Below are 23,031 nucleotides of genomic sequence, written 5' to 3' on the forward strand. Positions count from 1 at the left end.
CCTTCATTTTATAGATAAGCGATCCATGCTTAGAGAAGGGGGAAGTGATGTGACCACAGTCACATGGCTTCTTCAAGAAAGAATAGAGATAAGAACCCAAGACTCCTGACTCCCTGTCCATAGCTCTTGCAACTACTCCATCTCTCCACTGCATGCTGGCTCAATAAATTAGAATAAAATTCGTAACTTGCTGCACAGTTAAAATGGCGACTGATGCATGCTGTTATCCTTCTCTGAAGATTACTCAGTATATTTGCTTGGTGCTGCAAAGTGCCAATCTGATGACACTTGCAATCCTGAGCTTATCTGATGTGGTTGGGAAGCAAATGAGATTCCAGTGCCCCTGTTGTGCATAGGTGCTCAATGAGCATTTCCTGCATGGTGGGGAAGTGCCCTATATTTGCAGTATTTGATCCAGTTTAACAGCAAGATCCCGTGATAAAATTAGCCTTGTAAAAGTTTTCACCCTAGTTCACACAAAAATAAGATTCTGTGATTATGACTAGCAATTTTTCATGAGTTGATTTATCTGAAGAAAACCTAAAAGGTTTTGAACCATTAAGCATTCGATTTAGCAAAAAAAAAAAAACAAAAAAAACTTAGCGTACAGAAGAATAAACTGAGAAATGAAACAGACTTGTTTCTTGTAATAATTATGAGCAATATCTCAAACTCAGCATCCTTAGACCATTGAGCTGTGTAGGATGAATGTGCTAATTAATCAATTACTACCCAACAATGTACCCTGTTTATTTACTGAAATGCACCAGAAACGTGCACAGAACTGGTAATTATTAATCATCTTCAGTAACAAATATGACTCAAGTTCACCTTCATATAATTAATAGACCATGTAGTTAGCTTTAACATCTTGCTTTATTAGGAATAACGATGAGAAATAAAAAAAGAAGCTGAACCCCAAGTTGTGGTTCATGGAGATGTTGGCTTGGACTAATGTGCATATTATCCATAGCAGCAGCATTACTCATACCCACCCCAGTTGCAGCCAGATGCTCTCTAAGTTAAAACCTAACTTTTAAAACTAAACATTTTTGTTTGAATAAAATTTTAGGCTTATAGAAAAGTTGTAAAAACAGTCCAAAGAATCCGCATATATGCTTTCCTCAGGTTCCCCAAATCAAACCCAAGTTTTAGAGCGTGATAATTTACTTACATTTGGGACCTTTGTTGGGGGTGTCCAAACTTATTAGCACATGGCTTTCCATTTTAAAGATAATCTAAAAGTACTTTTCAATATACATAGAAATAGTTGTTTTACATCAATTTTTAAAAGTAATCTAGTTTTGAAAGTCACTCTTTTGACCGGGTGCAGTGGCTCACGCCTGTAATCCCAGCACTTTGGGAGCCCCAGGTGGGTGGATCACCTCAGGTCAGGAGTTTGAGACCAGCCTGACCAACATGGTGAAACCCCATCTCTACTAAAAATACGTAAAAATACATAAATTAGCTGAGTGCAGTGGCACATGCCTGTAATCATCTACTCCAGAGGCTGACACAGGAGAACTGCTTGAACCTGGGAGGTGGAGGTTACAGTGAGCCGAAATTGTGCCATTGCACTCCAGCCTGGACAAGAGTGAAACTCCATCTCAAAAAAAAAAAAAAGTCATTCTTTTTGAGTCATCATGCATGCCCCCAAATTTCCTTTCAGCCAGACAGCTTTCTGGTTAAGAGGGTTGTATTTTGGGTCTAGAATGCTATTTCCTGAGTCTTTGTGTTCAAAGCATGGGTTTTTGAGTCCAGCTCTTACAGGTTCAAATCCCAGCTCCACCACCTGCCTGCTTTGTGACTGTGAATAACCACATTACCCTCTCCGACCTCTGACATTTCATTTCCTCAGCCTGAAAATGAAGAAAATGAAACTTTGCTTTGAGTGTTGTTTAAATGAGACAGTAGGTATAAAGCACCCAGAATAACATAAACACCCAGAAACTGGCAGATATCATTACATGGAGATTAATACCCTCTGTAGCTACTTTTTGCTTAAGAAACTGAAATGTGCACACACAGAGTGGTATTTCACACAATGGAAGCTGCAAAGGCAGGTTAACGTTTTTGAAAGTTTTCTCCTGAAACAAAAAAATTAGAGAAAGTCTAGTGTTATTGTGCAGTAAATTAAAAACCTCCACCATCTGAAAATACCAGTGGAACTTCACTTCAAAAACCTAAACTGACAAATCATAAATCAGCTGGTGGACTACTGTATTTCCATTATCGCATGATTCAACGACTGTTTAAATGGAGGGCCCCCTTAGGGCATTTCAGTATTTGTTTATAGATCATTAACTACTTGACAGTGAGATGAGGTATGGGAGGGGGCAGAGACACTTAAACCTAAAGGGCTAAGAGCCACTGTCATTGAAGATCAGCAATGAAGCCAAAACGTCTTTAGGATTAGATGTGAAAATATTATTCATGTTACCAAAATGTCACATGCTTTTCATGAATGTATCTGTTCATAAAACAAGGCTCACTTTATGAAGATGGAATCATAACTACGACCCATGTGATAAGGTGAATTTATTTGGCTATGTTTTCAAATACTTCCACAATACTTCCCCCAACATATGAGGATTTGTGATATTGGAAACATGCCCATAAAATGGACTGTTACTATCAGCATATGTCATTATCAGGTTTTAAAAGTCACAAATATAGGCTGGGCAGGGTGGCCCACGCCCAAAATCTCAGCATCTTGGGAGGCAGGAGGATCACTTGAGCCCAGGAGTTCAAGACTAGCATGGGCAACATATGGAAATTCCATCTCTACAAAAAATAAAAAACGTAGCTGGGTGTGGTGGCATGTGCCTGTAGTCCCAGCTACTCAGGAGGCTGAGGTGGGAGGATCATCTGAGTCTAGGAGATTGAGGCTGCAGTGAGTTGAGATCGCGCCACTGAACTCCAGCCTGGGTGACAGAGCAAGACCCTAACTCAAAAAAGAAAAAGAAAAAAAAAAGTCACGAATATGTTTCCTTGCCTCCAGATTCCAGAGTATCAGCACTCACAGCAGGAGATGGGAATATAACCATAACTGTTTCACTGCCTGATGTGCACAGCAAGGTAATATACCAAGACACCAGGGTGTAGCAGAGAAAGAATGAGATGGGAGGAAATCTCAAATTTGTCTCACCTAGGAGTTCGGGGCTGGGCTGGGTTTTTAAGGGTTTTAGGGCAGATCAAAGTGTGGAGAACATTGATTGGTCAAAGAGTGCAGGGCGAAGCCATGAGACAGAGAGATGAAGAAAGTGGATTCTCATGGTGATTCCGTTCCTCTGTGGAGGTTCAAACTGGTTGGTGTCAGCTGTTTCACTGGAATTTGAGATCTGAAAAACATCTTAAGCAATTCTTAAAGAAAAGCCTTATGATTCTGAAGTCAGAAATCCCATCTATGGGAACAGTGGGGATGCAAGTGGTCAGTACATAGTGCTGTGTGACTTTCAGTCACAAGGAAGTGGGCCAAAGAGCAGCCTGATTAATGCTTAATTGTAACTCTATTTCTGTCCAGAACTCTTGCTAAACCTAAGAGGACAGCTTCAGGAGTAGAACTGTTTCCTAACAAAAAGCACACTGAAAGCCAGGAGGACAGGATTTTTAGTCTTGATTCCGATATATGACCTTGGATACGTTTTTTACCTATTCTGTAGTTTAATTTCTCCAACGATCAAAATTAAAATTTTAGTTAAAACCACTGACCCTACATATTGTAATTTCCTTTCTCCTTCAAATGTACTAATTGTATTCACTTTACCCACTTTCCCCCATACCCCTCATTTATTCAACAAGTAGAGTGCCTTCCATATGCCAAGTACTGTTTTAGGTGCTGGGATCACAAAAGTTAATAAAACAGACATATATCCCTGGCCTTAGGAAGTCTACATTCCAGTGAAGACAGACACTGACAGTAGTTGAGATACAAGATGCTTTTGGATGAAGTCTGTACCCACTATGTTAACAGTGAAGTGCTTTACTAGAGTAATTCTTCTTGCCACTCTGTAACAGCAGCCCGAGCTGCCAGCCTGCTCCTTGGGGGTTTTCAGAACATCAATCAGTTCCACAGAAGGACTCAAGAAGATCTAGATAAGAATACAGCAGCTCCTTCCTTTCCTAATGACTTCTGCCATAACTCAGTACTTCCATGAGGATAATTTTGCATAAAGCCAATGTATATTGTCTTTGCCAGGGCAACACAAGGATACAGGAGCGGAGCAGTGAGTGGCATTTGCCACTGGTGGGAGGGGGGAGAATTAATGAACGTTCATCCAGCTGCAAGGGTCTCTCAAGCCATCTCTTCTGGTGCTGAGCATGGCTTAGAGGGCACTGAGCCATTAAGCAGATTTGGGTTTCTAGAAAACCCATGTCTGTGGCTCCTGTGAGTATCTATTTTTAAGTTCTAAAGCATGCTGGAATATGAATGGGACAGCATCCTCTCCATGGTCCTTCTTTCCTGGAACCAAAGGTCCTTAGGCCTCAAAGTAGAAATTTAAAATAAAATCCTAAATGTAAACATTTCTATCTCTTTTTCATAGTTCCTTTATCTTTTACCAACATGCTGACATAGGCACCCAGTAACTGTCCTATACTTCTCCCTCTGGGAATAGCAGTGAGTTGAATACTACATCCCTACTCTACTCTGTTTTAAATCACACTTAGAAATATATGAGTAAATCAGGATCTCACAGTAAGATCAGAAAAGCAACATGAGAATAACTATTCGGTACATGTACAGGATCAGATCTGGGTCAAGTCCACAGTGACATGTTCTCTGCAGATACTTAATGAACACTAACAATAGGATGTGTTAATATACAGTACTACCTGTAGAACTCATTTTCTGTTTCAAACTTTTTATTGAAGTGTAATATACCTATAGAAAAGTATACATATCAGCTGGGCGCCGCAACTCACGCCTGTAATCCCAACACATTGGGAGGCCGAGGTGGGAGGATCGCTTGAGCCCAGGAGTTCAAGATCAGCCTGCAAAACAAAGTGAGACCATGTCTCTACAAAAAATACAAAATACAAAAAATTAGCTGGGCATAGTGGTATGGGTCTGTAGTCCCAGCTACTTGGGAGGCTGAGCTGGGAGGAGCTCTTGAGCCTGGGAGGTAGAGGCTGCAGTGAGCCATGATCATGCCATGGCACTCCAGCCTGGGTGACACAGCAAAATCCTGCCTCAAAAGAGAAAAAGAAAAAAGAAGAGAAAAGAAAAGAAAAAGAAAGGAGGAAAGAAAGAGAAAGATACACATATCAAATGTGCACAGTTAAAATAATTTCACAAAGTGAATACACTCATTCAACCAGGATCCAGATCAAGAAAGGATCAAGTCCTCATGTTCCTTCTAATCATGGGCTTCCCCCTACCCCCACTCCGCTAAGGGTAACTAATCACTGTCTTGCCTTCTAACACTAACAGCATAGATGAGTTTTTGCCTGCTTTTACACCACATATAAATGAAACATAGTGAGACCCCCATCTCCACAAAAAAAATAAAAAAATAAAAATAGCTGAGCATGGTAGTGTGTGCCTGTAGTCCCAGCTACTCAGGAGTGTGAGGTAGGAGAATCTTAGAAGTTCCATAGCAGTGAGCTATGATGGTGCCACTGCACGCCAGGGCGAACAGAATGAGACTCTGTCTCAAAACCATAAATAAATAAATAAATAAATAGGAAGAGACAGCAGAGCTCTCTCTCCACCATGCAAGGACACAGTGAGAAAGCAGCCATGTACAAGCCAGGAACAGAACCCTCATTAGGAACCCAACTGGCCAGCACCTTGATCTTGGACTTCCTAGCCTCCAGAACTGCGAGAAATAAATTTCTGTTAAGCTACCCAATCTGTGGTATTTTGTTATGGCAGCCCAAGCAGACAAATACCAATACAGACCTAGGTGTGTTATGCCTGGGTCATAAGGCATGCCTATATTCAGCTATTATATATATAGTACTACACTGTCAAAAATTTTTCCTAAATGGGGGCCAGCAATGTATAAGAGTTCCAATTACTCCAAACCCTAACCAACACTTAGTATTTTCTGTCTCTTCTACTTTAGCCATTCTAGTAGGTGTGTAATGGTATTGCATTGAGGTTTTTAATTTCTATTTCTCAGATAATTATTGAAATCAAGCACTTTTCACCTGTTTATTGGACCACTGGTTATTCTCCTTTATAAAATGTCCATTAAAATATTTGTTCATTTTTCTATTGAATCGTCTTTTTCTTAATGATTTGTATGAGTGTGTTCTAGATACTCAAATGCTTTCTCAGATATATGTATTGCAAATACTTCTTCCACTCTATCAATTACCTTTTTATTCTCTTAATATGCCTTTTGATGAATAAAAAATTTTAATTTTAATATATCCCAATTTATCAATTTTATAAAATTCTTTTCTTTTTTTTTTGAGATGGAGTTTCGCTCTTGCTGCCCAGACTGGAGTGCAACGGTGCAATCTCGGCTCACCGCAACCTCCGCCTCCTGGGTTCAAGTGATTCTCCTGCCTAAGCCTCCCGAGTAGCTGGGATTACGGGCATGTGCCACCACACCTGGCTAATCTTGTATTTTTAGTAGAGATGGGGTTTTTCCATGTTTGTCAGTCTGGTCTCAAATTCCCAACCTCAGGTGATCTGTCTGCCTCGGCCTCCCAAAGTGCTGGGATTACAGGCAAGTGCCACCACGCCCGGCCTAAAATTCATTTTTAATATGTTCTAAGCACCTACAATGTTCTACATGCCTTTAAAACAAAAACAGGAGTGCAAAGTCCCTTCTAGGAGCAGCATGAAGTATTTGTGCACATGCTAAATGCTGTACACAGTATCGGTCTTTATAATCATTTTAAGGGGTTCCTTCTAAGAGATATGCCATTTCTCTATGCTATGTGGAAAAATGTATTTAATGCTTTCTTAATTATAGGATACAATTTTTTAAAAAACATCGACTTAGTCTTTTGAGTGCCAACCTTCGCACACATCCCTAGGCCTCTTTGTTTCACAGCCATGAAGAATTGGAACTGAAAAGAAAATCAAGCATATGATCTGAGTTGCGGGTTGGTTTTTGTTGTTGTTTTGAGAAATTATCTTATTTCAGTTATGGAAGTGGCACCATATAATCTTAAAGTCAGAAGAGATGTTATTTTCTCCATCTCTGTATCTTTAGGTAGGGGAATGTTTCATTCAAACACTCTTAAATATGGGGTGTGGCCCACCATTTTCATCTCTCTTTGGGGGAACTTTCTACCTTAGAAGAGAAAAGAAAGGGAGATAGTGAAAGAGCCTCAGGTTAAGAGAAACCCTCACTGCTGACGAGGTCTAGCCAAGAGAGCTGCTCCCAACAGAAGTCCTTCAGTTTGCTAGCCCTTTTCCCAAGCCTTCTTGATGTGAAAATGCAGTGAACATATGTAATATCTGGTTCTCTTTGTCAGTGGTTTTCATCTCATATGCTACAGAACCTAGGGTTTCTCAGACATACTTCAGGGGTTCTGCACACGTTCAATTCAAATGTCATGTTTTTTTTAAAAAGATTTTTATATTGCCAAAAGAGAGATAATGCCAAAATTTAACATATTGCAAACTGCCCACACATTAATTTTAGGTTAAGTCATTTCAGTGTAGATCTCATAATTAATCTCCTGCTGCCCTTTTTGTAATTGAAGCACATGGCCAGATTTCAAGGTGCATAATTTAAAAACCACTCTTATTTGTATCTAATTCTCTGAAGAAATCGGAATTTTCTTGATAGTATACAACCAAAACAGAAGATGCAGAAATAAACTGGATACTGAGTCTGCTGTAACTGCAACTATGTTGAAGTTAAAATAAAGATATAGAGATTAATCTCTAAATTTAACACCTTTTTGCGGAAAAAAAATTGCAATTTGGTATATACACACAGACCAGGTGGTCTTCAATATGTCTGAAGAGCAAAGAGAAGGTTGGAGCTTTTATAAAACAGAAAAATGTTACATAGTGCTCTTTTTTTTTTTTTTTTTTTTTTTTTTTTTTGAGACGGAGTCTGGCTCTGTCGCCCAGGCTGGAGTGCAGTGGCGCAATCTCAGCTCACTGCAAGCTCCGCCTCCCGGGTTCACGCCATTCTCCTGCCTCAGCCTCCCGAGTAGCTTGGACTACAGGCGCCCGCCACCACGCCCGGCTAATTTTTTGTATTTTTAGTAGAGACGGGGTTTCACCATGTTAGCCAGGATGGTCTCGATCTCCTGACCTCGTGATCCACCCGCCTCGGCCTCCCAAAGTGCTGGGATTACAGGCGTGAGCCACCGCGCCCGGCCACATAGTGCTCTTTGAGAAAGTTCACTGGCACTAGTAAGGTTCAAAGGGGCTGGCAAGCTCCAATAGGTGAGGGATGGCAGTGGGAAGAATTAGTCCTGGAGTTGCAGCAAGTTATCTCAGCAGTTACAGATAAAACTGGTCTCAGGTCACAACAGGCAGTTTCAGCAGGGGGTCTTGCAGAGAATCACATTTCTTTTTTTTTTTTTTTTTTTTTTTTTTTTTTTTTTGAGAGAGTTTCACTCTGTCGCCCAGGCTAGAGTGCAGTGGCGCCATCTTGGCTCACTGCAAGCTCTGCCTCCCGGGTTCATGCCATTCTCCTGCCTCGGCCTCCCGAGTAGCTGGGACTACAGGCGCCCGCCACCACGCCTGGCTAATTTTTTTTTGTATTTTTAGTGGAGACGGGGTTTCACCGTGTTAGCCAGGATGGTCTTGATCTCCTGACCTCGTGATCCGCCCGCCTCGGCCTCCCAAAGTGCTAGGATTACAGGCGTGAGTCACTGGACCCGGCCGAGAACTACATTTCTAAAGTAATGTCATATGTCCTGAGTGCTTTCTCCCCCTGGCTTTTCCACTGTTATAGCTGGGAATAAGAACGACTCAATTCAAAGGATCCACTTTCACAACCACAACCCCCAGCTTCAACATTTTGCAAGCAACAGGATCAAGAGTACAGTGGCAGTGGGGCCGGCAATGGCATGCTCGCCAGACTAGTTCCTTTGGTCTTATCTATGTCTTTGCTGTTCGGACTCTCCTCGTTCCTTCCCATTTTCTGAGCCTGGTTCTCTAGACTTCTTGTTTACTATTCGGGCTACCTAATTTTCCTCCAATGAATCCCCTTTCTGCTCAAAACAAAAGAAAACCCAAGACAACAACACACTGAAGTTTCATTGTTTTGTTTTTTATCTATAAAGTTAATATAAAAAATTTGAACTTACAGTTGGACATGGTGGCTCCTGTAATCCCAACGACTCAAGAGGCTGAAGTGAGAGACTGGCTTGAGTTCTAGACCAGCTTAAGCAACATAGTGAGAACCCACGCCTAAAAAGTAAGTAAAATAAAAAGTTAAAAAAAGTTTGAACTTATGCTTAGTAATAAAGCATAAGTTATTTTTTTGTTTGTTTTTGTTTTTGTTTTTTTTGAGACGGAGTCTCGCTGTCGCCCAGGCTGGAGTGCAGTGGCACGATCTCAGCTCACTGCAACCTCTGCCTCCTGGGTTTAAGTGATTCTCCTGCCTCAGCCTCCCGAGTAGCTGGGACTACAGGCATGTGCCACCACGCCCGGCTAATTTTTGTATTTTTAGCAGACACAGGGTTTCGCCATGTTGGCCAGGCTGGTCTCGGACTCCTGACCTCAGATGATCCACTCGCCTCGGCCTCCCAAAGTGCTGGGATTACAGGCGTGAGCCACCGTGCCCGGCCTAAAGCATAAGTTTTAACCAACTTTATATGTTGGGGATCTTCAACAGATTTCGTCTGAAAAAAGGACTCCACTCTTTTTCAAAATTTAATTTGGTCAGGTGCAGAAGCTCACACCTGTAATCCCACCACTTTGGGAGGCCGAGGCGGGCGGATCACTTGAGCCCAAGTGTTCAAGACCAGCCTGGGCAACATGGCAAAATTCCACCTCTACAAAAAATACCAAAAAAAGCAGCCGAGTGTAGGTGGCACACACCTGCAGTCCCAGCTACTTGGGAGGCTGAGGGTGGGAGGATCTCTTGAGCCCAGGAGGCGGAAGTTGCAGTGAGCCGAGATCGAGCCGCTGCACTCCAGCCTAGACAACAGTGAGATCCTTTCTAAAAAAAAAAGAAAGAAAAGAAAAAGAAATTCTATAAAGTTCAAGTTCTATAAGGTAAAGTTCAACTTCAAATTCTGTAAGGTAAAGTTCAACTTCAAATTCTGTAAGGTAAAGTTCAAGATTCGGCATATGTTGGTGGGTGCTCAATCTTCAATAAAAACTGGGGAATAGGCCTGGTGCAGTGGCTCACGCCTGTAATCCCAGCACTTTGGGAGGCCGAGGCGGGTGGATCACGAGGTCAGGAGTTTGAGACCAGCCTGGCCAACATGGTGAAACCCCGTCTCTATTAAAAATACAAAAATTAGCCAGGCGTGGTGGTGCACGCCTGTAATCCCAGCCACTCGGGAGGCTGAGGCAGGAAAATCACTTGAACCTGGGAGGCAGAGGTTGCAGTGAGCTGAGATTGCACCACTGCACTCCAGCCTGGGCAACAGAGTGAGACTCCGTCTCAAAAAAACAAAACAAAACAAAAAACTGGGGAATATAAAATTTCGCCATACTATCCTACATCCCCCTTGAGTTTTTAGCCACGATAGTAATTGTTATATGATTCTTAACGCGTAATTACTGTACCTCATTTACATAAGGTGGTTTCAGACACATCATCTTGTTTATGTATGGCCTCTCCAAACTGAGTTTAGGACAAAAGAGGAAATGCTTTTTTAAAAGCAGTTTTGTCTGTAAGTTACTGCCTCAAGAGGCCGCGAAGTTTGAGCAAAGGTTTTCCAAAAGTAATGGATTGGTAATGGGTGACTGAGGACCACAAAGGTCGGTAAGAGGCTCCTGGTCCGTCTATCAGGTTGTTAGAGGGAGGTGCCTTTGTGTGTTCGGACGCTGCACCGAGACACGTGAGGTTTTTAAATAAACTTTTGATTTTGAAATCTCTGGGACTAATTTTAAACAGTGAACCCGACAGCGAGGACCTACACACAAAAGTGCCCCCGGCCTTACCAAACAACGCAGACCCGGGGTCACGCCTCGTCCTGTTTCAACAACGACACCCAGGGGTTTCCCTGGAGCCCAGGGCGTGGGAGGGAGACTTGGGTTTGAGTTCTGCCCCTTGCGGAGGTGGTTAGTTATTTGTCTTCCGCCTGAATTTTCCTCAGACCCAAATTGATGAGACCTCCCCGAATCCCTCCCCTGCCCGAGTTACTAATGACGGCGTGAGGTCACACCTGGCCACTCAAAACCAGCTCCTTGATGCAGGTGACCCTCCGCCTCGCGCAGGTCACGCTTCCCATCCCCCGGACTCCACCCCCAGCGGGAGGCCGCGGGGCCGCTGTGCGCACGCGCCGCCGCACCCCGGGGGCTCTCGGGCACCCGCGCGGCGCCGGTTGGCCTTCCCGCCGCTCGCCCGGGGGCGCGCTTGCGCGCCGGCGGCTGCGGACACCCGCCTGCGTCCCCGGCGCGGCGGGCCATGGAGGCCCTGCGGAGGGCCCACGAGGTCGCGCTCCGCCTGCTGCTGTGTAGGCCGTGGGCCTCGCGCGCCGCCGCCCGCCCCAAGCCCAGCGCCTCGGAGGTGCTGACGCGGCATCTGCTGCAGCGGCGCCTGCCGCACTGGACCTCCTTCTGCGTGCCCTACAGCGCCGTCCGCAACGACCAGTTCGGCCTCTCGCACTTCAACTGGCCGGTGCAGGGCGCCAACTACCACGTCCTGCGCACCGGCTGCTTCCCCTTCATCAAGTACCACTGCTCCAAGGCTCCCTGGCAGGACCTGGCCCGGCAGAACCGCTTCTTCACGGCGCTCAAGGTCGTCAACCTCGGTGAGTGGCGACTGCCGCGCCCACGCGGTGAAGCCCGCCCGGCCGGGACTGCCCCTCAGCCACCGAGCACGTGACGAACGCTCGCAGGCCGGTAGAGTCCCGCGGGGGTCAGCTCTGCCTCCCGGCGCCGGCTTCGCCTGGGGTCCTTTGTACTCCTCGCCCAGGGGGTCCCCAGCTTGCTGAGCTCCTGGCTCCCGAAGCCGTTCGCCTGCTGCGGGCGCGTCCTCGGGCCTAGGGAGGGGCGGGTCGCCCTCCTGACTGCCCGTGTTAACCAGAGAAGACCCCTGGCCTGGGCAGTAAGCCAGGGGGCGTCAGGAAACGCCCCCTAGAAAGTGGCTCTGAAGTTGACACCCGTCCTACTGCATGGCAGGACTCATTCCCGTGAACATCACTTTGCAGCTGAGTTTATGTTGCAATAACTGGAACTAGTCTCTTAAGTTTCTTTTGTTTTCTTTGTATGAATTCCCGGCAAGTTCGTTTTACTAAAAGCACCAAAGGTTTTCACCAGACATAACAGCTTCCTGAGGTGCTAGGCCTAAAAGATTTTTAAAGATCTTTAATATTTGTATGTTTTCATGGAGACGCCCTGAGGATGTTTACTGTCATTAGGTGTTTATTTTCTTTTGGTTTAATGACAGAAGAGGTACGAACATGGACATGGGTGTATCTTTTATAGGTCAGGGGAAAACAGAAGGCCTCAAGATGTTTTGAACTTACTAATAGCTGGTATAAAATCAATCTAGATTTCAGTGATTCAAAATCTAGCCATGGAGCTGAATGAACCATGTTACCCAGCCAGGTTTTTAAAGCCAGGATTAAAACTAAACCCTGTGCAGCCGTACTACTAATACTATTACATAATCTGATCGTCCATTAAGGTTAAAAATAGTCTGTGTATTTGTGCTTATAATAACACATATGTCAGTCGTGGGCTTTTTGAGCCGTTACTCCACTGGACTGTCCTGTAAGGAGAAAATTGTTTAGCAACGTGTTATCCTTTAAAAATGCCTCATTATTTGGCTGATGGACTGTATAGAGCATGCCCACTACTTTGGAGGTTGGTTGAAGTTGAAGGGTGAGGTGACTTAGGAAATTCAATTCGAAATTATTTGGAAAGACTGGAGTGTTAACTAGATTCGAGAAGTATAAGTTTATTTTAGCATTTTTCATAAGCAAGAAATCATTCTTCCCTAAAGAATAATAGGTTAGGAAAAGCATAACGGGAGAGTTATTGGTAAACCATGAGCCAAATGCCTTTTTTTCCTTTAAAGTCACATTTTTAGTGTTGACATTTTGTTTAAGAGCACCTTAATGATTAGGGGCCTCTCTTTTAGATTTAGATATTAAGACATCCAAAAAAAGTGGATACTCAGAACATTCCACACATAGAAAAGTAAAACTTTTTAAAGTTGAAAGAAACAACAGTTGTAGTGTTTTTGTTTTGTTTTATTTTTTAATGTGGGAGAGTGATTTAATGGTCTGTATGGTCTTTTGGACATTCTAAAAATCCTGCTAAAATGGGAGTAAGAGTTCTAAGTTAAGCAAAAAGGACAACTTTTTGCTCATGCATGCTTTAATACAAATTGGGATATACTGATAAAGGGAATTAAAAAATATTTTAAAGTGGTGAACACCTCTGGTAACGTTTATTTTTAATTTTTGTCTGAAGGTAGAGGGGATGTGAATTAGATAATAGGTCCTTTCCTATTCTGTGAGGTACAATCGTCTCTCTGGATGATCAAGTACATATCCTATTAATATTATACTTAGGATTTTGTTCCTCTTCTTCCCTTCCAAATTCATTTTTCCATTTTGTAAATAATAAAGATTTCTGTTTACGCATTTGCTCCTTTTCTCCTCCGTCTTCCCTTCAATGGAAGCTGACATTTTACTGATGGTTTACCAGTCTAAGTATCCTGCTGAGAAGTAGATTGAGATTTAAGAAAAGCAACTTACCATTGGAATGAATGAGATTTACTGAGGAATTCTAATTTTTTAAAGTGCTTAATTTGACAGTGGTTTACCTACTGTTCAGCTGACTCAAAGTGAATTATTATGCAAAGAACTGATTTTGAGGTTCTTTTGATGTTATATGTTTCAGATATAAATTTAATTTTTCAGAAAAAATTGAATTTTTCATAGAATCTTATAGACTTCAAAGCATATGTGCTACAAAGATTTTGTAATGTATAGGTTATATAGGTGGCAAACCTTCCCATTTCGAGTATTAGTCTGACTGCATTAAACAGACAGCAAGGGGAAAAAAATGACAGAATTTCTGACTCAGATCATAACTCCATCTCCTGTCAAACAGCATCACTGCTAATGGTTGCTGGTTATTTTTTAATAAGACATAATATAGTTATTAAGCTAGTAATCTTTGATCAGCCCTTGATTTTAGCTGAAAAGATATTGACCGTTTATTTCTGTATTTGTGATTTTTCAAAAGTATGAATTTTTTAAATCAATATGTTAACTGAAAACTATGATAAATACTATAAAACAAAATTGTCAGTGTCACCAGGTATTCCTTAAATTTATATACTTAGCCTTGGTTTAAGAGGCCTATTTTATGTATTTTAGTCTCAGTATGCTTAGAAAATTAGTAATTGCTTCTAGAGCCTGTTTTTTTTCTTCCTCACTCCATTGATTTTCAGCTTTGAAGTTGTGATATTGCATTTTAAATTTATTTTTTATTTCAACTACTCCCTATACTTCTCTCTCATTTCTGCCTAGCTTGTTCATATTCTTCTTTTTCCACCTCCCATCCCTGAGCCACTTGCCTTTTTTTTTCTTTGTGGTTAAATGATTTATAAGTAGCTTTATTATTCTAGTTTTTGTGGATTTTTTTATGACATTCCCTTGAGGTATTCAGAGATTCTTTTGGACATTATCAGGGCAAAGAAGGTGATACACTATAAAAGGTTTCATGGGAGTTCCAGGGAACCCTGTGATGGTGACAAACTGTGACCCAGTATATTCCTAAAAATAGAGAGATGCCAGCCTGAATGGGCATTTTTTCCCCCTTCTCCTCATTACCAGCTAGTGATGTGATGCTTCTCCTGATTAATCTCTGGCATCACAGTGGCTGGAATGAAGCTTCAGGGAGTAAGCACAAAGTAGTTCAGCAAACACACTCAAAAAGAGCTTAACACAGCAAATATATTCTTGCAGAAAAATAAGACAAAAATTTAGCAATATGATTAGTCCAGAGCATGTGTTGCTTTTTTTTTTTTTTTTTTTTTTTGAGATGGAGTCTCCCTCTGTCGCCAGGCTGGAGTGCAGTGGTGTGATCTCGGCTCAGTGCAACCTCTGCCTCCTGGGCTCAAGCAATTCTCCTGCCTCAGCCTCCTGAGTGGCTGGGATTATAGGCATGAGCCATCACGCCCAGCTAATTTTGTATTTTTTGTAGAGACGGGGTTTCTCCATGTTGGTCAGGCTGGTCTCGAACTCCCAACCTCAGGTGATCCGCCTGCTTCGGCCTCCCAAAGTGCTGGGATTACAGGCGTGAGCCACAGTGCCCAGCCGCTTTCTTTATTACTAGAAAGAAAGTGATTTTCCAAATGTACAGCTATCCTTTTTAAGTGTCACTTTCTGCCCATTTCCCACATAAGAGCATAAAATTAGTGCTTGTCCAGAGCATACAGTATTTGTTATTGATTCATGTGCCTATGGTTTTATTACATATGTTTTTAATATGTTAGTAATCATTGATTTTAAATAAGTACATTTAAAAAGATAGGAATTGTTGAAGTTTGTTTTGTGCCAACAGTCTTATATGCATGTGAGTGCTTAATACATATCTCTGGATAGTGTGTTTAGTTTCATGTATCACAAATGGCAACTAATCTCAAATAAAGCAGCAAAATCTTATCAATTCCAAAGAAGAAACACATGTTGGAGTCTACTATATATCTATTTCAAATTGGTTGAAACGAGGTTGTTTTCAGATCAATTGAAAAAATGCTAATAATAGTTTTTTTTCTCATGCCTGTTGTACTGAAATCTTACTTGGAGTTAGGTTTTGCCTTAGATTTTAAAGACAGCTCTTTGACCCAGCTTCTTTTAAGTTGTACAAAAATTACTTCAACCATTAGTGTTACTACTAACTTAAAGAACAGTAATGTTGGCCGGGTGCGTGGCTCACACCTGTAATCCCAGCACTTTCGGAGGCCTAGGCCCAGGATCACAAGGTCAAGAGATCGAGACCATCCTGGCCAACATGGTGAAACCCCATCTCTACTAAAAAAGTACAAAAATTATCTGAGCGTGGTGGCGCGCGCCTGTAGTCCCAGCTACTCAGTAGGCTGAGGCAGGAGAATCGCTTGAACCCAGGAGGCGGAGGTGGCAGCGAGCCGAGATCGCACCACTGCACTCCAACCTGCCAACAGAGTGAGACTCCATCTCACAAAAAAACAAACAAACAAACAAACAGTAGTGTTAACTTAGTAATTTTAGCTCAAGGCTAATAATCAGGAGCATCTACAACTAAATTAATGAGTATTCTTCTCCATTTTCTTATTTATGAAAAGAATATAGCATTACTTCATGATTATTTGAGGGTAATGAATTTATGAAGTACTCGAATTAACATTTATACCCGCCTTGTCTATAGTGTGAAAACCTCTGGACTCACGTGATTGCCATCATGTGCCACGTTGATGAAATTGAGCTCTTAGATAATCAGAGTCAATGTTGAGTAATATTTTTATATTTTATCACATTGTAATTTGTTAACATTGCTGAAGAGTGTTATACGTGATCAGTAACTTGCATGATTAATAAGCATTGATGTTTATACATATTCGTTTGTTTTCTAGGTATTCCAACTTTATTATATGGACTTGGCTCCTGGTTATTTGCCAGAGTCACAGAGACTGTGCATACCAGTTATGGACCCATAACAGTTTATTTTCTCAATAAAGAAGATGAAGGTGCCATGTATTGAAAGTGTGCGTCGAAGAACATAAATATCAGTGGATTTTCTCTGTGTATATGTGCAGTATTTATTTTTGATCCTTTAAAATAAAACTTTTGCAAATACTTTTTTCTTTCTACAGTATCTGCTTCTTTAAGATGAATCATTGCCCTCAAGAGGTGAAGCTTTTTATACATCGTTATATATTACATACTCTGTTTAGCTGATGTGAACTACAAACACATGAAGCTTCACACCATTTTTTCCCTAGAACTAGGTTAACCTACAGATAAAAAATGATTACAATGTAATAGATTCTATAGTTAATTAACAATTTAAATCAACTCTGAAGAGAAAATATAGATGCCCACACAAAAGAGAAGGGGGGAAAATCTTTTATGTAACAATGGAAAAAGAAGTAGAAGACATTAGGATGTATGATGGAAATATTACATCATTGGCAAATCCAAAATTGATGAGAATCTAATTGTAATCTCAAGTCTAAACCATTCAGCTGCCGGGATTGTAAATAGAAACGTTTTAAAGGCCTTGTGCCATTTACCTGGAGGAGGGGTTAGAGTGTAATGTTGAAACTTCTTTTTGCTTTAAGAGTCCAAAACCATATCGTTTGTAAAATGTAATAATAACTGGTTAATATAAGTGTAGCAAGGTGAATGAAACTCACTTATTAAAAGTTAAAACAGCTTTCCTATAAAGCTGTAAGAACAATTAAGGTCTTCTAGAAAGATGCAGAAAAATAAATTTGGTAACTGTTTATAAAAGCAATTAACTGAAATGGTACATATCCATAGACTTATTGGCAATAGGGAGTGGGCTGAAATTTTAAAGACCTGATGGCACTTTTGCATTTGAATTTTATTAATTGCATTTTTGAAAGCCAAGTCATTTAAAAAATGTATCCTTGGGGTAGTCACAAAATACCCAGATGAATGGTAAATTTCAGACATTGGAGTAATTTAGGGAGAACTAAGTAGAACTATTTAATTTCTAAACCAATGGGTGTTTAAGATTTATGATCTCTCCCATAATTACAAACATACATTATATATCATTTTATGTTAATGTGTTGCTGATACTCTGCAACACTTACACATTTTTGTAGCAAAACATTTTATAAAATTCAACATTTGGATGCTTATGTCAAGTCAGTAGAGAAAGTGAGTGGAAGTGGCTGAGGTGAAGGCACCAGAATAATGAAGTAATACAAACTAGCTTCGTTAAAGGTAGTCATTTTAAATGATCTACAGAGTGAACTGTTCTTCAAATATATGTAGTGTTCACTTGTCTAAAAGCAATTCTAAGTAACACTTTAATCAAAGAAGTACTTACGCCAATATATTTAGTCCAGAAGAATATACTTGACACTAGTTAAATGAATGGCTTACACAAAGGAGATAGTGTTACATTAAGCTTCATTAATAATAAAACAACTGACTTAGCATTTTGCAGGGAAGGCTAGAACTGATTTCCTCTGTAATGGGCAAAGTTAAATAACTATAGCTCATAAGTTTTAAGTCAAATACCGCTCATTCATTGCTGCTGGTCTTGTCAATACTGGCTGTAAAGGTTTGGTCCCAACACAAGGCTGATAAAATGGTTTTTAATTACCAGACTACAAATACAGCTTTTCAGTAGAGTTGCACCTCTTTTCACACTGGCCTGTTTGATTTCTGATAATTTGTACTGCTGACTCTGCTTACCTGTTTTTCAATAGCTATAGTCAGTGTGACTTCTTGCCCATATGTGATAGGTAAGTGTCCTTGGAGAACATCTTTGACAAACTACCCTATTGATCTCTGTAATTCTCTGCTGCTTGCAGCATTAAACAGGGCCTTGATTTCTTGTCTGATGTGCTCACTGTGTAACAATTAAGTAAATGTAATATTTTCTTGTATTACATGAAAATCAATAGACCTCTTGCTCTTACGGAGTTGATCATGGTGAAGGATGAACTCAACAATGGGTAAAGGGGTGGTTTAAAAATTTAAATATCATTCATTGGATTTATTAAGTCTTGTAAACTTTTAGTCTGAAAACAATACTTCCCATTGAACAGCAATGGTTTAAGTTTTTTCTTTAAAGCTGCATATTACACCAAAGTATTATGGCCTGAAAGGGAGAAAGTATAAATGTGTAACTCAGGAGACTGAGTCTATTTTTAGTATTGGTGCTGTCTTACTTTTTGACCTCAGGCTAATAACTCTCCTCCTTTGTGTCTTAGTTTTTCCACCTGTAATCTGAGAAGAACGAAACGAGACATTTCTACCCGAAAATGTACATCAATTTTACTTTTGTCTCTGCAAAAGCTCTGTTTTTATAATCCACATTCTTCTGCTCCTTTATACTTAAAGGACTTCATTAATTAAAAACTTTCAAAAATAAGGTGATGGAGAGAGAAGGAGAGATGCATTGATGGCACATGCCCACTAACCCTGAAGTGGCATGTGGGGAGCTGAAGAGGCCCTTCTCTTCTGCATATCAGTAGTTTTCTTAATTGGTGAAACCACTGATTAGCTTTTCTGTCATATTTCTTTGATAGGATTTTTGCCTTCAACCAAAACTGTTTTAATAAAGGTGTACTTTTAGTACAAAACCTTGCATCTCTTCTATTGTTATTTCTATACAAATGAATTATCATGTATTGGAATAAATTTCTAGGCAAATTCCTAGGCAAAATTCTTAGTTCCTGTTAAGTTGTGAGCCACTATAAAGATGCAGTAACCTATTTGGGAGCGTGAGAGAGGCTGCTAATACAAAAATCTCTATTTTCTTAGTCCTAAAATGCCAAATTGTAGAAACAGTTATAGTTTACCACACATTTTGGGGCATTAATATTTTTCTAACGTTGACTTCCGTAAAAATTAAAACTTTTCTTTTTGAGAAGGAGTTTCAGTCTTGTTGTCTAGGCTGGAGTGCAATGGTGTGACCTTGGCTCACTGCAACCTCCACCTCCCAGGTCCAAGCGATTCTCCTGTCTCAGCCTCCTGAGTAGCTGGGATTACAGGTATGCACCACCACGCTGGCTAATTTTGTATCTTCTGTACAGACGGTTTCACCATGTTGGTCAGGCTGGTGTTGAACTCCTGATCTCAGGTGATCCGCCGGCCTCGGCCTCCCAAAGTGCTGGGATTACAGGCGTGAGCCACCAGGCCTAGCTGAAACATTTGTAATTATTAAAACCGTGTATCTTTTAAAGTACATTTTACTTCATGTCATTTATATTTATATTCGCCCAAAACTGTAAGCACAGAACATCTATAATATCTTTTAACTCTGTTAAAGAATGATGTTTGAATAAGTGGGATGACATAAAAGGCAAAGATCTTGGTTTCACTGCACTGAAAAGCTAATGCAGATAACAGAAACCTTATCCTAAAGCTAGTGGATTAAGTATCTACTGTTACTCAGACAATAATGAGATTTGGGGGCATCTTAACCTAAACAAGTACTTAGCATTACATCTCACCTGGGTCAACAGTCTAGCGTATCAGAGTTAAACTCTGTTACTGTAAATTAATGGAAAATGTAACTGCACTTTGCTGAAAGATCAATGTCCAATAAAGGCTGCACGATCAAATCTTGTTGCAATGATTGAGGTCTTTAATCGCCTTTCAAAGATAAGGTGGTAATCAACACAGCTTTAACTGATCTTTTTTACTAGTTCAATTACATGCTAATAACTAGTGCCAAGTCAGAATCTTTAACTACTTATTAAATCTTATGTTAGTAATGAAAAATTACTTAAGCTACACAATCAATAGAACACAAATCTTAATTACTATATTTCACTTTCATATCATTTTCTGTGCTTGACAAATGTTTCACCAGGGCTTTCCCAACAATAAGAAGTGTTATTAGTAGTGACCACAGTCCACACAGTTTTCTAATATAAATTGGAGATCAGATGTGGAATTTTTTTCTCTTTTAATGAAAATGTGGCTACAACAGTTTCCACAAACACAAGCTTGGCCATTAAAAAAAAAAAAGTGGCCGGTCGTGGTGGCTCATGCCTGTAATCCCAGCACTTTCGGAGGCCAAGGTGGGCGGATCATGAGGATAGGAGATTGAGAACATCCTGGCTAACACGGTGAAACCCCGTCTCTACTAAAAAATAAAAATAAAAAATTAGCCGGGCATGGTGGCAGACACCTATAGTCCCAGCTACTCAGGAGGCTGAGGCAGGAGAATGGCGTGAACTTGGAAGGCGGAGCTTGCAGTGAGCTGTGATCGCGCCACTGCACTCCAGCCTGGGCGACACAGCGAGACTCTGTCTCAAAAAAAAAAAAAAAAGGCAAAACCACAATTACTTTTGCACCAACCTACAATATTTCAGAAAAGGATAAAGGCAGATGACAAAAGAAAAAATAGACAAATACAACTTCATCAAAATGTAAAATGTTTGTTCTTCAAAGGTCTCTATTAAGAAAATGAAAGACAACCCACAGAATGGGAGAAAATATGTACAAATCATATATCTGATAAGGGACTTATATCCAGAATATATAAATAACTCTTAAAGCTCAACAACCCAATTGAAAATTTGATTTGAACACATATTTCTCCAAGAAGATATATAAATGGCTAACAAGCACATGAAAAGATGTTCAACTAATCATTAGGAAAATGCAAAGCAAACCCACAACGAGATACCACTTCATATCCACTAGGATGACTGTGATCAAAAAGACAATAATAAGTGTGGATGAGAATGTGGAGAAAGTGAAAAACTCCTGCATGGCTGGAGGAAATGTAAATTGGTGCAGCTGCTTTGGAAAAGTTTGGCAGCTGCTCAAAATGTTAAATACGGAATTACTATATGACCCAGCAATTCTGCTCCTAGGTATAGACCCTAGGGAACTGAAAACATATGTCCACACAAAAACTTGTACACGATTGTTCATATCAGCATTATTCTTACTAGCAAAAAGTGGAAACAAAAATATTCATCAGTTGATGAACAGATAACGTAGCACAGTGACACAATGAAATATTACTCATTCAAAAAAGGGATGAAATACTGATACAAGCTATAGCAATGATGAAGCTTAAAAATATTACACTAAGTGAAATAAGCCAGTCATAAAAGATCTCATAAAATTCCATTTATATGAAGTGTTCAGAATAGGCAAATCTACAGAGAAGAAAGTAGATTAGTGGTTGCCTAGGGCTGAAGAGGTTGGGGAGAAATGGGGAGTCACCACTAAGGGGCATGGAGTTTCTTTCGCTGCTGATGAAACTGTTCTAAAATTGATTGTGATATGGTTGCCCAATTCTGATTGTGATATGGTTGCCCTATTCTGATATCGTTGCCCAATTCTGATATCGTTGCCCAATTCTGACTATACGCAAACCACTGAATTGTACACTTTAAATGAAAGAAGTGTATGGCATGGGAATTATATCTTAATAAGGCTGTTAAGATTATTAAAGAGAAGAGGACAGGCTGGGCACAGTTGCTCACACCTGTAATCCCAACACTTTGGGAGGCCGAGGCGAGTGGATCGCCTGAGGTTAGGAGTTCGAGACCAGCCTGGCTAACATGGTGAAACCCTATTTCTACTAAAAATACAAAAAATTAGCCAGGCGTGGTGGCACATGCCTGTAATCCCAGCTACTCTGGAGGCTGAGGCAGAAGAATCACTTGAACCTGGGAGCCAGAGGTTTCAGTGAGCCGAGATCATGCCATTGCATTCCAGCTTGGGCAACAACAGTGAAACTCCATCTCAAAAAAAGAAAAAAAGAAAGAAAGAGGACAATGCACAATTAGTGTTTAATTGGTACAGAGTTTGGGTTCTGCAATATGCAAAACGTTCTGTAGATGGATGGTATTGATGGTTGTAGAATAACATCAATGTACGTACAACCATTGAATGGTACAGTTAATGGGAGGTTGAGGCAGGAGGATCACTTGTGCCCAAGAGTTCAAAGGCTGCAATGTGGCATGATTGTGCCTGTTAACAGCCACTGCACTCCAGCCTGGGCAACACAGCAAGACCTTGTCTCTAAAAAGAAGAAAAAAAAAAGGTTAAGATGGTAAATATTATGTATGTGTATTTTACCACAATTAAAAACAATTTTTAAAAATTAGTAAAGGATTCAACGTTGAGTATGATAAAATATGACTGCAGGAGGTTAAAAAATATTAGAGATTAAAATAGTTAAAGCATGTTGACATCATTTTGTATGTTGCAGTCTTAGAATTTAAAAAATTTTAATTATGAAACCTAGTTTTATGA

At 40.6% G+C, this 23,031-nt stretch overlaps 1 protein-coding gene and 1 long non-coding RNA gene across 5 annotated transcripts in view; one reads left to right on the forward strand and one right to left on the reverse strand.

Moving 5' to 3' along the window:
- The window catches only part of LOC109023504 (uncharacterized), a 114,938-nt gene extending 103,043 nt beyond the window's left edge, over positions 1-11,895 (reverse strand). The window contains exons 1-5 of one of the 4 annotated variants that reach the window (XR_010131012.1): positions 11,781-11,895; positions 9,235-9,337; positions 4,883-4,992; positions 3,149-3,341; positions 2,521-2,944 (exon numbers count right to left, since the gene is read on the reverse strand). This is a non-coding gene — a long non-coding RNA (uncharacterized lncRNA). Of the gene's footprint in view, positions 1-2,520; positions 2,945-3,148; positions 3,342-4,882; positions 4,993-9,234; positions 9,338-11,780 lie in introns of those variants that run through there. The other 3 variants (XR_010131014.1, XR_010131013.1, XR_010131015.1) reach the window with 3 other exon arrangements.
- Positions 11,382-16,899, forward strand: C16H15orf61 (chromosome 16 C15orf61 homolog). The gene is made up of 2 exons (XM_004056376.5): positions 11,382-11,856; positions 16,677-16,899. Exons 1-2 carry the CDS (start codon positions 11,511-11,513, stop codon positions 16,802-16,804), a joined length of 474 nt encoding a protein of 157 aa, XP_004056424.1. The 5' UTR covers positions 11,382-11,510; the 3' UTR covers positions 16,805-16,899.
- The last annotated feature ends 6,132 nt before the right edge of the window (positions 16,900-23,031 follow it).

This window comes from Gorilla gorilla, chromosome 16, assembly GCF_029281585.2.
Source record: "Gorilla gorilla gorilla isolate KB3781 chromosome 16, NHGRI_mGorGor1-v2.1_pri, whole genome shotgun sequence".
Lineage (NCBI taxonomy): Eukaryota > Metazoa > Chordata > Mammalia > Primates > Hominidae > Gorilla > Gorilla gorilla.

Excerpts from the sequence above, each read along its gene's own strand:
- C16H15orf61 (XM_004056376.5), top strand. The coding sequence starts at position 11,511 with ATGGAGGCCCTGCGGAGGGCCCACGAGGTCGCGCTCCGCCTGCTGCTG. Across the intron at positions 11,857-16,676 it reads GCTCAAGGTCGTCAACCTCG|GTATTCCAACTTTATTATAT; the intron begins GTGAGTGGCGAC and ends TTTGTTTTCTAG.